Source organism: Convolutriloba macropyga, unplaced genomic scaffold, assembly GCF_964194025.1.
Source record: "Convolutriloba macropyga unplaced genomic scaffold, txConMacr16.3 SCAFFOLD_5066, whole genome shotgun sequence".
NCBI lineage: Eukaryota > Metazoa > Xenacoelomorpha > Acoela > Convolutidae > Convolutriloba > Convolutriloba macropyga.
In genome coordinates, this window is record NW_027450591.1 from 1 (window position 1) to 16408 (window position 16408).

The 16408-nt window shown below is 33.9% G+C and overlaps 1 protein-coding gene across 1 annotated transcript; it reads right to left on the reverse strand.

Moving 5' to 3' along the window:
• Positions 1–9843: 9843 nt before the first annotated feature.
• On the reverse strand, positions 9844–16094 carry LOC142356013 (uncharacterized; the record flags this gene model as incomplete). Its single annotated transcript, XM_075408008.1, has 2 exons — positions 9844–10786; positions 14804–16094. Coding segments are annotated over 2 exons (2210 nt in total), but the record flags the coding sequence as incomplete, so codon positions are not given.
• Positions 16095–16408: the final 314 nt, after the last annotated feature.

Consider the following 16408-nt stretch of genomic DNA (forward strand, 5'->3'; position numbering starts at 1 on the left):
ATCCGAATCCAGAGTTGTCTTTCAAAGGCGAAGTTATCAAACCAGCTCATGCTTGTCGTTATCTTGGAGAACAAATTGATTTAAAATCTAACCTGTGAAAATCACCTGAACTCGGTTTTTTGAGCAAAATGGCTAATGCAATTCAATCTTTGTATCTTGTAAGAAATCAAAAAGTAAGAATTGATGTTTTCAAGTCAGTTGTACTCTCTCATTTTTCTTTCAGTGGTGTTTTTTCTTTCAAAGTCTTACAGCAAAAAAAACATGAACCGCATAAACAGGCAAATCAACTGGGGAATAAAAAGTTTGTTATTTTCGACAAAAATTTGACCACTCTATTGATCTTCTCATTAAGGATCGTATCCTGCCAGCCGAAATGTTTATCCCAAAATTTAGCCTAATGAAGCTACAAACAGATATAAAACACTGGGAAACATCCGAATATTTTAAAATGTTTACTAGTCGCCATAAAGCTAGACAGAACAAGAGAACAAATCAAATTATTTTAAAAAACAAAATGAAAACGAAGTAGATTAACAAATCTTTAATATTTGAAATTCGTTCAAAAATGAAATAAATTGCCCTCCTCAAAAAGAACTTTTAATAGTAAAACTTGCTTCAAAAAATTTTTTAACCGAGTTTTTTGCTCGACACAACAAAGTACCCGTTAATAGACAAATAGGAGCCGTAAAAATCCTATTTTTACCTAAGAGAAACGAACAGCCACATTTTGAAGAATATTATATTAATAACAATGCTGATTATTTTATTTAATATTTTAACGCACGTAGATATCTAACCTTAGGGTTATTTTTTTGAGTAATTTACATGTTTCAAAAAAAGAACTGTTCAAAATTAAGCTCAAGAATAGTTTCGACAGATTCATTTTCGGCTCAGTTGGATGACTACATCGTTGATCATGTTGATGCATTGAAATTGATGTCACTGGTTATTATGATAGGGAGGACTTTGGGTGAGAATCCAAGATAATGTGACATATTTGAAGGAATTTTCTAAAATTATAAGGCAGCCGATTTCATCAATGCTCAATTGAGCAAAATTTATACTATTTTTCAGAGCTATAGGCACTTGAGCATGCGTGGAGTTAACGTTCTCTCTTTGTCTTTTTTCCTAAAGATAGTGTAGTTTCGTAGGAAGATGGCTTCATCTGGTATTTCTGGGACAAGCCATATATATATATATATATATATATATATATATATATATATATATATATATATATATATATATGCATATATACATATATAAATACATATTCATATATATATATATATATATATATATATATATATATATATATAAATATATACATATACATATATGCATATATACATATATACAATACATATTCATATACCTATATATATATATATATATATATATATATATATATATATATATATATGTATATATATATATATATATATATATATATATATGTATATATATATATATTATATATATATATATATATATATATATATGTGTGTATGATTATCAAGTTGTAACAAAAACCATTTATAAACAGTCGCATAATTTTGAAAAGGGAAAGAAAACAGTACCAAATTCACTCACATTGAAGCTGAAAGCATGACATTTGTCGTTGTCTTTGCATATTCCCCAGCAGTCCAAAACTGTAAGTGTGATTGAAGTGAAAAAGGGGTGTTCATCTGGACCACTAGTCAGACACGGACACTCATAAGTCCAATCAGACATCAACTTCGTCCATAACTCCCAATCTACAGAACTTATCCCAAAAACGGAAGTTTTCAAAAGGGTTTTTAAAATTGCAAATAAACAAATGAAAAAAGGTCGTCCAATTATTCTATGGTTAACATGCATTTTAAGTAAATATTTGAAATTTCTGCTGGCAAATATTAGTGTTCCAGGAAATTCATCAAATAGATAAATTATTTAGAAGTCCACATGTTTATTTTCCAAGATTATTTGTCGCTGTTATGTTTTGTCTCGGAAATTTTATATAAAAAATTAACATTTTATTCATCCAAAAAACAATGTCAAGAGGTAACATTATCATTGGTAGTGTAGGGTAATATAATCATAGCTTCATAGAAAAAAATACAGGTGGGTCAACAACAGAGTATTAATTAATCTTGTAATACACCAGAGAAGGATAAAAGAAAACGCACATCACGCCAAATGTAATATATTACATGTAATACTAAATGTAATATTACATTTTTGTAGCTTTACCTTCAAGTAGATTTGAATGGCACAAAAATTAAGTTCTAGTGGTCATGACGACATTCATTTTATGCATAGTTGATGAGTTATTCAGTTTGGTTTCAGCGACTGAAACTTGTTTCCAGGGAAAAAAATGTTCCCGGAAACTGTCTGGTTGATTAATATTTAATGAGGCCGTTCGTCTGACATTCAAATAATTTTTAACCAGTCTCAATTAATTCACGGTAAAAACTTAACTTTTTTTGCTACAGGATAGAAAAAAGGGAGTAAGCTAAGAAAGTCATTGATGCGCGTTTTGACTAAACTCTTAGCTCTGTGATTTCCTAAATATGAGAAAGCAACGATACTAGGTGCTCATAAATACACCGTTTTTATTATTATTTTGTCCCCAAGTATATGTATACAAGACGTTGGAAGATTGACTTCGAGCCGTGCATGACTCTGGAATCCAATATCATAATTATCATCTAATTATGAAAATCAAAATCAAATCTTTTTTCCCACGTTATTTGTTACCACGTTTGATAAAAAAAACACAACATTGTTAATTTCCTCTGGTACACATAAGTATAAAAAGCAAATGGTAAAAGAGGCAAAGTAAAGTTAAGAATATAACATTCTGTAAAATTATAAAATCATTAAATTACTTAACTAAAAATTCGACCTTACATTATTAAATAATGGCCTAAAATGCGAGCATAAAATGTTCTCATAATTTTATATGTACATCACGAAGATTAAAAATTAAAATTAACATCTAATGTTCTCAATGTTATCTTTTATATTAGTTACTTTTGTGTCCTTCAAAAAATCTTTCCAAAAATATTCTTTCAGTTCATTTTTTAAGGAAGCTTTCGATGTTGTTTTCAGTCTAATATTAGAAGGCAGTCTATTATAAATTGGAATGGCTTGTGCAATAAAAGAATCAGTTAAAAACTTATTGTTCTTTCTTATATCGAACGTTACTTTTTTTGACCTTTCATGTTGTTTTTTTCTCATGGTAGAGAGAGGTTCAATTTTATATGCTGGAAGATCGTTGCTGAGTAATTACTTTTGCAACCCTATCAGAATTAGAGCGCAATAATGTAGATGACTTATTACTATTGCATTAAATAATAAGACTTTCGTTTTCTCTGGTAAAGTTTTACTGAGTGTATTCAAAACTTTTATTCCACAAGCCAATCTCTGAAGAATCTTTTTCACTTCTCCATCAAATTTTAGTCTGCTATCAATAATTACGCCAAGATACTTCACCTATTTGATTCTGCTATTCTTTCATTGTCGACATTCAGAACAGTATTTGTTAACCTCTTCCTGGTGCTGAACACAATATATTCTGTTTTTTCTTTGTTCACTACTAACTGGGACTTTGCAAAAAAGTCAATAATCTTTGAGATGTCATGTTCAAGTTTTGTTTTTGACGATATTCCATCAGTGTCCGATGTAAAAAGAAAAGTGTTGTCTGCGTACTGGACGACCGTGCAATGCTTTTCTACAATCTTTGCTAAACCGTTGACGTAAATGTTAAATAATAGAGGTCCTAAAATAGTACCTTGTGGAACTCCTCTTTTCAAATTTATCCAATCTCATTCAATTCTATTCAGAACAACTCTCTGCGTTCTTTCACACGAATAATTCTCTATTAAATTGGTAGCATGTTCGTCAAAACCTATATTTTCAACTCTCCGTAACAGTATTTTGTGGTTTATAGAATCAAAAACCTTTGAAAGATCTAAAAACGCCCCAGTAACTTTTTTTTTCTTGTTGAGTTCCAATCTTATTTGTTCTGTCGATTTCAAGATAGCATCAATTGTTGAATTTTGTTCTCTATAACCAAATTGACTAGCAGACAATAATTGCACTTTTTCTAAGAAAGTTGTGATTTGTGAACTGAACGCCTTTTCAAAAATTTTTGACAAAGCAGAAGTGACAGAGATAGCTCTATAATTGAGTGGGTCTTCGGGATTCCCTTTTTTGAAGAGTGGAGTTACACACGCTTTTTTAAGATCTTCTGAAAATTTTCCATCTGTAATGAAATGATTAATGAGATAATATAGTGGTTCCGCTACCGCTGCTTTAGCATCTTTTATTGCCCAAGCTGGTATTTTTGAAGGACCGACTGGTTTACTTGTATTCAATGAATCTATGAGCACATTTGTTTCCTTGGTTGTTATATATCGGAACTTGAAACAATTTCTCGGAGCAGTTTTAGGAGGAATGTTGTTTGTTTGTTGCAAGCCAATGAACTCTCCTAGAGTGGAAAATCTGTAATTTAGAAGATTTGCATTTTCCATGGGCTTTGTTATCTTATCACCAAAACTGTTTAATAAAGATTGAATTCTTGCTTGAGTCTTTTCCTTATTACGAAGATTTTGAATGAATTTCCATCTGGCTTTTTCACTTTTTAACTCCATAAATCTTGAATGAAGTTGTTTTTCTTTTTGACGAATTAAGTCGTTTTTAGTTTCATCATCGCTAATTCTTGAAAACTATCTTTTTGTTTTCTCACATAGACATTTTTCTTCAAGCAAAAATTTTGGTTTTTCTGTTCTAATATAACAGGCTTTAATTGGAGCATGTACTGCTAATGCTCTTTCAATAATTTTTTGAAATTCTAATAACATATCTCCTGTCACTGCACCGTAAAAGTGTCTCCAGTCTGAATTTTCAATAAAATTTTGGAATGATAAGGCTGAATACTTTTTTTGTCAAATGGCTGAATTGTTTTTTCCTTTGTTGTTTTTGATTTTAGCATCAGAGATTTAAGAACTGTGATTGTTGCAAAATGATCAGTTTTCAAAATCGTATACGCTACTATGGTTGTTTCGTAATCGTCTGTTATGATATAATCGATAAGTGTTGAAGAAGAGTTAGTCATTCTTGTAGCTGTGTCATTATTCGTTGGTTTAAGATCATATGGAGAAATTAAAGATTGTAGCAGACTTCTGTCGCGCTTTGCAAAATAGTTTAAGATGTAGTCTCAAGCAAGTATGACAGATTTTCTTTCAGCCCTAGGAAGATCAAATCCCTGGACTAATTTTTCCAAAAACATCTTTACAAGTTTTTTTCGGGACAGTATGATAAATTCAAAACGCATATCTTTTTTTGTATGCTCAACTCAACTCATAAACTTTCAAAATTAGTATCCGGAAAGCACTTGAGATCATCGCGGAGACGAGGTTCCAATCTTTTCGGAATGTAAATGATAATACCACCACCTTTTGTTTTTGCTGTTTGGATGCGATCTTTTCGAAAACAGTCAAAGTTTTGCTTATCTACATGCCAAAATTCTTCCGGATGGTTTTGTGACAACCATGTTTCACTAAGCGCATATATGCAGTTGTAACCAATGTCCTGAATGAGTTTTTTCAACAGCAGATGTTGTCCTGCTGAACTTCTCTCGTTTTGATGTAGAATTTTTATTCTGGAATCAAATAATTTTAACTTTTTCATCATAAGTGCATATGGCAAAACTGGCCAGGATTTATTTCGATATCACCACTTCTTAGTAGAAGGTACCCTTTAACAACCAAGAAAAAGGAAAGGTTGAATTTGGATGTTAAAGCATATTGTTTGTTGTTATGGCTTCCTTTGAATGAAGGTATTCGAGGTGAATAAGGAAAACTGTAAAAAAATTTCTGAAATACTATCGGAGGATATGAGTAGTACACATAGTATAACTATGAGTCGAATACCTGCCATTTTTGGCTTTATCTGATTATAAATCATTACCCGTTGCAAAATAGCTTAAAAACAACAGAAACTGCAGCTAAAATCCATTTGTATAACGATATGTTTGCCTCCATGGTTTGTACGTTTTAGCGCTACTCACGTATGCACTTTGAGAATATTGCAAAGGTTGTAAACGAACAAGATTACAAGAAGTTAAAAGAAAATGACTTAAAACTGCATTTTTAATGAACGGAATTCCCTGCTGAAAATCAATATGTATATCATCGTAAAAGAGAGCGTTGTAATTTGCCATTTTCTCAACATGTTGCAGACAGGAAGTATTTCGATTTTTTCAGTGTTTTCTTGTGTAATATACTCTCGCAGTTTTTCATTAAATTCGTAAATTTTGTTGTTTGTCTGTTCGTTTTTTGGCAATTTTTTTAAGGGAGGCACTTCCATCAATACCAATGTTTCTGGGCTGAACTTTTCCTTTAATGCAGAGACAAGATCTTTGTAATCTGAAATTAATGTTTCTAAATGATCACTTTTTTGTTTTAGAATAGCATTGGTCCCATCCTGTAAAATGACTGTTTTCATCTTTTCTTGATCGTAACCTTGTAATAATTGCAGTTTTTCCTTTGTCATCGAGCCTGGGTAAGCATGTATACTGTAGTCCTGAGGAAATGTCCGATCTCTTGCCAGGTGTTTGATGATACTACTACTAATTAAAAAAATTATTTTCTTTTTTCTCCTCGATCTTCAATGTTTCAAATTTTCGATTAAAAACGTCATTTTTTGCACTCGTGTTAATCGTTGTTGTTATTATAGCTGAAGTAGTTGTTACCTGTGCCGATTTTTTAAGGAATTCACTCACGGTTACCACATGCTCGGCGATGAGACTGTCCTTCTCTTCTAATTTTTGTTAAAATTCGCAATAAATTTTATAAAGATCTGCTTTCGAATAACTATTAAACTATTCTGCAGTCATCATCATGATTGGAATATATTACAGGAGGATATTTACAGGAGTAATTTACAATTCTTGATATTTACAATTAGAACTTTGTTACAGAATCTGTTGCTTTAAAAAACTATTGTGCTAACGTTTAAAACTAGCAATGCATAAGAAAGTGCTTCAAACGTTTAAAGAATGAAGGTCAAGAAGCAACTGTACTGAATGGAAGAATTGTGTGTTGTCAATCACGTTTATTTCGTTTAAATGCGAAAAATAACTGTAAAATAGAAAGCCAACAAACTGCGCACATAATGTTCCCACTGCGTCTTACAAAATTTTTGCCCGGAAAAACCAAACCTGAATATTGGAAGCAACAGAAAAATTAGCTTAAGATTTGGTATTGATTAGCTCCCGAGTAGTAAAAGAAATAATTGAACTTGAACGCTCACTTCTTTCTATCATCTGTTCACTACTTCTAAATCTGTGTGTCTATTTTAAAATCCAACTTGTGTGGTGATTTCATTAAAGTGAGGGTAGTGAATGCAGAAGAATTTTCCACATTCTTTCCAAATTGTTCAGAAATTTCATATTTGAACCAAATTACAGAAAAGAATTTCCATGGACGTTAGTTTAACCTCGTCACGTCATATTTCTACGCTTTTTTGTTGTCTAGTCTGTTAGTGTTGTACCAGTAGGCAAGTGCAATACTAAAAAGTTTAACCTTGAAACACCAATTCATAAGAATAATTTTATTGATGTAATCCACTGTACATGAAATGCAAGAATTTTTATTTCCAAAATGAGATTTGTAACGCAAATTTGACGATACGTCAGAACTGTTGCAAAGAAACAACGCTGGAACTTGATTGCGCGGGTCTTTTAAAGAACGCTAACGTTAGCGTCAGGGATGCAAGTTGATCAGTTTGGCTCTCTGACGGCGGGATACAACACCAACAACATCACACAAACAATATTAACTGAAAGCGGAATACCGAACAAAAGCAACTTACGATGAAATGTCTTCTTATAAAATTAGTGCGGTTTTTTATTTCTGTAATTTTGTAGTCAGGCTTAGTGACTTTGACATCAATTTTTCCATGAAATTATTTTGATCGATTGAGTTTTTCCCGCTGTTGTTCCTTCCATTGGTAGTCCACGGCTTTTTATTTTAGTTTTTCTGTTTCCAAGATAGTTATTAGTGGATAAGTGAGTAATTATTCTGCTGCTTCTTATTGTCAATAATAACAGATGGCATTGGTTCAATCTAACATAAAAAAGCTAATTAAAAAATTTTTATGCGGAGATTGTTATCAGGAAAGAATGAAAATGTTGTATTCTCAAGGGGAACAAACGCTAAAAAGCAAACCAGCAGCTAGCAAATGTTTTAAAAATTTCGTCATTTTAGGTTTGAGAAATGAACAATAAAATTATTGGTAAATTGTTTTGCTTAGCATAAATACGAAAAGATATTTTGTATAAATGTAAATTTTCAGACAGATGATTTTATTGAATGACACATTTGTTGCACAACTGATAGAAAAAGTTTTATTGTTGATTACATCTAACTAATTAAATCATAGTTTAGCATACCTGATTAGAACTAAGTCGAAAATTGGTTTATCTACCACCTGATTGTGGTGCTGCGTGACTATGTTTTCACAAAAAATCTTGTTGTTGATGGAAAAAGTTCTAACAAAATGTGGGGATTTTCATGCTAATATTGCTAAAACGTTTATTTCTTTGTTTTAATAATGAAGTTAAAAAGAACTATTGTTAAAGGCAAAACAAATAAATGTTGTTGAAATTCTAGAAATTGTTGGTTTCCTCAAACTTAGTGCAATTTTATATGAAGATGCTTGAGTTTATAAAAATTGTGAACATAAATAAAATAAAAATTGACATGAACTAAAACGTCAGATTTCGTCTAAAAAAGTGAATGAAATTAGCGTGAAAAATTGAACGTTAGCAAAAAAATTAAACCTAAATAACTCTTCCAAAAGTACGTAATTCAAGCACCCTCCCATTAAGATTTTCGAAAAATCACGGATTTAATGATACCATTCATAACTTTCTGCAATTAATATATCGATCGGCCAAAATTTTCTGAACAAAAAAAATCAGTTTATCATTTAGTTCCTAGCCTCTCCTCTCACTAATTAGGGTCGGAGCAGTTAGTTTGAAAACCTGATTGTTTGAAAATTCGAAGTATGAAGCTAATAGAAGTTTTTGCCGTGTGTATCCATCCGCCTTCTGTACATCTTGTGTCGCCTTATTTGTCTTCTGAATCAATGGTTAATTGCTCTTTCACCTTCAGTCATTAAAAAACAAGGGGTGGAAGAGACTGAAATGATTGTGGGTGACCCCCAGTTTTGTATCAACGTTCAGACCTCTGCAGCTCCAGTTTTTGGATATCCCCAAAGCACCTCAATTTCCTCTTTTTAATGGGACGGCCACAACAGCACCCGAAACTGAATAGCCCGAGAACCCCCCCCCCCCCTCTTTTTTGTCATGACAACTATTTTGACACGGGAACGATTTGGGCAAGTTTAAGCATAGCGATAATTAGTTTGATATTTTTATCAAACCTTACCAAAAAATTATTCTGACCCCATGTGGACAGTGCCCAACAGTAATCAAAGATTATATTCAATTTAAATTAAAAAATTGATGTTCTCACGGTTGAATATACAAAGCAACCACAAATATTTGATACCAAAATTGAAATCGTAGAAATTGTAGGATAAATTTTACTTAATACGTGATTGACTGGAAAAGCGAATTTCTCACTGCAAAAATCATGCCAGACACGTTGCAGTACCTTCTTGTCTTGCCTTTTCTCGTTCAACTTTGTTGAACTCAAAGTTTCATTTCGGTTAATTTAGTTTTTTTCTCGGTCAATCGGGGTCAATTTTGGTTTTGTTAAGCTTGTTTCTACTTTTGTAAATCAGTTTTCCGCCAATTTTTTGACAAAAAGACTGTTTTGCCTTGAAACTGAATTATGTAACGAAAATAGAATTTTATTTAAAAGAAATTGCTCTGATACAATGAAATATGAACTCAATTAGTTCGAAAAGGGCTAAAATGGTCCATCCTAGCCATAGTCCGATGTTGCCTCCAAAGTCGCTAACAAGTGCAGACATATCGTAAGCTGCTGACTCCGAAATTTTTCTAAAGTTCAGAACTTCGTAGAAAATCTCGAGTCTAACAAAGTTTTCCCTAAAACTCTCCTCCATAGACTTGTCACTGATGTTGTGCTGGTCTGTCAATGCTTTCATGTAGGCAAGAACTCGGTTCGATTCTGATTTGAGTATTCTGGATGCGAAATAAGGACTGAAGTTCTTAGAAGGCCAGGGTGACCTGGAAGTTTGGATTTGATATTCCACAGTGTGACAGGCTGCGGGGCAATCGCATGCTAAAATGTGGCTTCTAAAATCAAAGTGAACATCTTCGAGACATCTACTGTCAATTTTGTTGGTCATTTCACAGTAGAACCTAGAACCATTGTTGATAACTTTATCTGTGCTGAAGTCGTATTCGTACGAGTCTGTACAGCCACAACGCGCCGCTAGCTCATTAACAAGGCAGAATTTCATACACGCGTCTTGGGTATAAGTTGGCCATTTTTTAACAGTTTCCTCGTTGAGTTTCAAAGATTCAGGCCAGTTTGTAGTGCAATTATCGTATTTTCCGCCTTTTCGTTCAACAACCTCCATTTTGACAGCTATGAATGTCGCTTCGCCCGCTGAGACAGAAAATGTTTCCGATTGCAGGTCGGGCTTCACTCGAGGGTTGTGAACAAGCACCCTAGCTCCTGTGTTTGGGGCGAACAGTCCAATGTATTCTGCGTAGTCTAAGAACATGGTCAGTTTGAGACCGAAATCGTGCCCAGTTTTGCTGCTGTGTCTAAGGTTAGTGGGCATATCAGGATGTTGCGACCTAAAGTTCAAATAATTAGGACATTGTCAAGTCCGAAATGAAGAAAAAACTGATCAAAACTGTCATATACTCGGTGAAGCGCTTTTCCAAGTCGGTTTTTAGGTGCGGTTTTCAAAGAATTGGAAGTAAGAACCTTTCAGCACCTTCAAAATGTCGCTCGATGATCATATATACTGATTAATTACATGACAATAAACCCAAACACCCAATGTTCTATTATACCCATTGTCATTATTACCCATTGTTATTATACCCAATATTATTCCTTTAGATCTTTCCTTTAAATAAAAAGAATAACAAATTAGCACTCGGTAGTACAAGCATATATTATCAAATTAAAGTTGATAAATGTTGTTATGATAGTTTCCTATCAAATTCAAAGGTCCTTGGATATGGGCCAATTTATTCATGCGTGCCTATGAATAAAGACTAGTTCACACTTATACTTCTAAAAAAATCTACATATCTGTTATCTTTAAAAAAGGTAGTCAATGCGGCTTAATAACTACGCAAAATATTTTATACAACACTCTTTAATGAACTACTTCGAATTAAACTCGCATTTTGATGCATTGTGAATTTTGAAGAGTATTTAATTGATTTTAAAAGTAAGTCATTAACAAGGACAATTAGATCTCATTTCGGAGTTTACAAAAAATATTAATATCAAACAGCCGCCAAAGGACATATGAAGTAAACACAACTCGTGTTCAACAGATTGACAAAATTAATTTGACTATTGATAACTAATTATTAATTAACTATTGACATGCATAAAGAATTTAAAAAATTAGGTGCCTATTTGTCGGAGAAACTATTTATACCAATGCATTTTAGCTGCTTGTTAGCTTAAATTAAAAATGACATAATTTTCCCTAAGATTTTGCGGACAAAGCTGTTCTAATAGTTGAACTTAGAGGTGTTTTAAATTTTCTTCGGCTTCACATAAAAAACGGAAATTGGTCGCATAAATAGTGTAAAAATTGAAGTTACAGAGAAAATTAAGCTAACTTGCCTTTCAAATTTTTTTGTCACCTACTACCAATTTATGTCTGAATGCAATAATTCTTTATTAAACCTAATAAGTTTTAATTGCTGTAGACATGATGATCAAACGCAACCTCTGGGTGCTGCCCGAATGGTCCGACAGAATAGCTTCTTGTAGTGTAAGTCAACAGGGACAATGTAGAATAGAGGTTAGAAGCTTAAAAGCTCAGAGCTTTGAACACAATTTTGAGAATCACAAATATCAAACTTTTTTACCTTTAATTTAGCTCATGTAAAATTACAAAAAATTAAACAATCAAAATGTCGTACAAGTTGCTCTGGAACGACTAATTTGCTGTGGAGATTAAAAACGAAAGGTTATATACATATGGGGTTCAAATGCTTACGTTCAGAGCCCATTTTACAAAATTAAATGAAATCAATTTTCTGCAGCTGCATTTGCTAATTACGTTAAACTGCTTTCAAACCTTCAAGAACACAAAAACCGGAACTCAAATCTTTGTTCGACGCAAGGTTGCTTGAACAAAACGTGGGATAAAAGAGACCGATGAGAACTGGAGGGAAAATTAATATTAACAAGTCAGTCTATTTTTTTACGTTAACTGGATGCAATTTGTCTTTTGATATATGACAGGGTTTATGTAGCTAATTCTTCTCCTTAAATTGAACTACCCTAGTCCAAATGTAATGTCAAATTTGCAAATATTTGCAAATTTTTCGGAATCAATGTCAAATTTGCAAATTTTTGCAAATTTTCACTGCTGAAGGTCAAATTTGCAAATTTTTGCAAACCAAGTCGAAAATTGCAAATATTTGCAAATTCGTAAAAATTGATAAAAACAACCCGTTGCTGCACCCAGCGCAACCTAATGACAAATACTAAATAAAGTTCAGGTAATTTTACCCTAAAAACAACTTAGTCCATCTCAATTGTTAAAGTTGATATGATGAAACATTCTGTTTAGGCGCGAGAAAAAAATATATATAGTCATCTCATGCTACGCCAAATATATGCGAAGATCTTACAAATTTTTACATATATTGTGAAAAGTCTGTTTGATAAGCACCTGATATTAAGTTACAAATCCTTTCACCAGGTTTAGCTGTCCATGCGTTTTAATGCATCTTGCCTTTGTTTAATCCAAATTTGGTCGACGTCTGGACTAATGAAAAGACCGTCTTTAACCAATATTATGTATGAAAAAATCGCTCTCTGCCATTATGTGTTATGAAAAATTTGGTTTGACTTTCGAAGTTGTCCTCAGTTCTGACATAAAACAAAGTGATCGTTCTTGACTTGCGCTTGACCTTAAATGATGTCCTCGAATTCGGTCCAATAAAAAACGATATAATCAACTTACGTTTGGTAATTGGTCATTATCTATAGCCTTCAAAATCGTCGAGTTTAGAGGCACTGTAGAGCTGTAGGCAATATCCCTGACTGCGTTTCGGTAGATTAAGGGATTGAAGGTTGGTCAGTATGAGTTCTTAGGAAAGAACTTATTTATCCTATGAAAAAAATTAGGCTCTACCCAAGAAAAGAATTTGGCTCAACCTTAATAGGGTCCTCGGCCATGTACTTAAAGTCAACATTTACGTTCACCTCTCTTCTGCTTATTAACCATTTTCATATAGACAAGGCCTTTACTAGGGTCACTGAGGGGAAATTAAACTAGTGCTATTTTCCTAACTTCAATTGCGTATGGAGAATTTCTTAGATACCAATCTTAGATACCAATTAGGATCGACCCATAAAAAAAAGTTTGGCTCAACTTTACTAGGGCCATGCAATGAAGGTCAATATCTACCCCCTCAGTACTGTGCCAGTGTTTTCCAATTAGAAACAGAACTGTGGCATAGTAATTTGAATTAAAAAAGAAAGTAGCAGTCTATATATAGTACAAACAGACTGCTAGCATTCTGTGCATTAACTGTTACTTGCTGTCATGTTTCTGAGCATGACTAAACCCATAAAGGTATTTTCATGTTCAGTCTGTCACAATTTCCAGACTGTACAGAGAACAGAAATGAAAATTTCGAAAATCGAGCATGTAATAAAAATGGCGATATACCTAACTTTTAAACTCTAACAGATTGGCGAGGCAAAAGTCAAGTTACGATCTGTCCCAATTAAAATGACGAAGAACAATGTTTCAAACTGGTTGACTGTGGTTCTCAACAATTCTCTGCGATTCTGTACGATTCTCAACTGTTCTCAGAAGGGAGTAATGTTAATTACTCTCCAACAAAAAGAACCAGCGTCCGAATAAATGCCACTATCTAACTACAATTCAGCAAAGATGGGGGGACGTTTTCATTGACAATTTCTAAAGTTCGCAGTGTGCAGGTGAAAATTGGGACATTCCCCGAACACGCAGGTGCTTCGATTCATCTGTCTCCCTTCACCGGACACGGATGTCAACGTACATGGACATTCGCCTGGTGTATTGCCAGATGCGTCCGCATGGCGGGATCGTTTACAACGTGTTATAATTGCGACATAAACGGAAATACTAGCCCTGTTAACTATATTTTAGCTGATTTTTGTAATATACCATGATGGGGGGGAGGGCTATAGGTTATTTGACCACTAAGCCGGGGGGGGGCTATAGGTTATCTGACCACTAAGCTTGGGGGGGGGCCATAGGTTATCTGACCACTAAGCTTGGGGGGGGGGGCTATAGGTTATCTGACCACTAAGCTGGGGGGAAGGGGGCTATAGGTTATCTGACCACTAAGGTGGGGGGGGGGGGGTTATAATGGGAGAGCCGTGTGCTGCTATAAATCATTATCTGTTTGAAATAAATATTGAAAATTGATAATCTTGAAGAGTATTAAAAATGCGTGAACAAATGTATACGTGATTTTGTTGTTGTCTTTCAACAAATTCTTTTGTCAGAAGTGAAGAATTGTAATGAATTGTCGATCTACCTTGCGCTAAAATAATATCCATTAGACTATTATTAAAGTTGTCAACAGAAAACAACAACAAAATGACATTTTACTTACATGATAGAGTTGAAGCTGAAACAGTTGCCATACAGCGGATCTTCAAACACCACAAAATCATTCCCGTTTTTCAGACACTTTTTCCCATCAAATGTGCACTGAACTATAAAATCGTTCAGCTGATGTCCATTAGAAGCAACAATGTATTGACGGAAATAAGCGGCTCTTCTAAAATCTGAGTAGTCGGGGAGTTTTGACTTTTTGTACATACTGTAATAGTCTCCGTAGCTGGATTCAAAAAACTGTAAATTTATTGGGGGCGGGTCATAATCGTAGACATAGTAATAATCATAGTCGTAGTCGTAATCGTAATCATAATCATAGTCATAGTCATATCTACCAAAATAGTAATCCCTATAGTCGTCATAATCATCGTAATCATCATAATCATAATCTGAACTATTTCCATTACGATAGTCGTAGTCAGTATCATAATCATTGTCTGACCCGTTATTTTGTTTATAATCATCAACATAATCGGAACTATTGTTTTGTTTATAATCGTAATCATAATCAGGTCTGTTGTCGTTATTGGACTCAATTACTTCGTTGCCGTAATCATTAGATGTACCGTCTGTTTTTGTATCTGGCCTTTGTTTGTCCTTTTCTACTGATCGTTTTTTATGTAAATTTAACGGGTGCTTTTCGTGCTCTATAGTTGCTCGCCTGCTTCGTGGCAAATCAACTTTCATTTTTCGCGGTTGTTTGGGCAAAATTTGCCCACTTGAATTTTCTGGTTCATGTTTAACTTTTTGATGTCTGTGCATTGAGTTATGATGATGTTTTTCTGTTGTTGCTTCTCGCCTCTTTCGGCTCGCAGGTTTTTTCTCCATTTTCGAATCGCTTTTTGTTTCTTTCTTGGGCACCGATTTGTAAATCAGCTTAAAACCGTGTCTGTTCAGCGAGCCATCGGATACAAACTTAATGGCCATAGAGTTGCTGGTTGACAAGTACGAATCAGGGTTGGGCAAAACGATTCCACAAACCCGTCTCTCCTTTTCGTTAACCTTAAGAACTTTTGAGTAGCTTGAGTTGCCATCAAACAGTTCCAGATAATCTGGACACCATTCTTTTGGATCTCCCTCGATATCCAGCTCGTCAAAGGTCACCTGGATCCGATGGTCTGGAATGTCCGTTGTTATGACCCATTCGCACTTGGAGTGAGCAGCGTATCGTGCAGGGTAATAATCAGAAGTGAACGAGTTTTCTTCCAAAGTTGCGTTTAGGTTCTCGCCACATGCTGAAGAAGGGCACCCAGCCTCAACTGATTCGTCATAGTCTGGAAAATATCCTAAAGTGACTCAATTTTATTTAAAATTTTGTTAAGAATTTTAATACAGCAATTATTGATTTGATTATTTTAAAACTCAAAAAGTAGCCAGAAGAATTCCCAACGACTTGAAGGCAAAAACCAATCACTTCCCGGCACCATTTCCCAATAAGAAGTACCAAATTCACAAAATATCCCATAACATATGCTCCAAAAATTCAAACATAGCCGGAAGAATTCCGGAAACGACTCGAAGTAGAAATCTGACTATTCTCACTAATCAGACGCATCACCAGAATATTACCAATTGACAGACATTGTAACCAATTCACAAA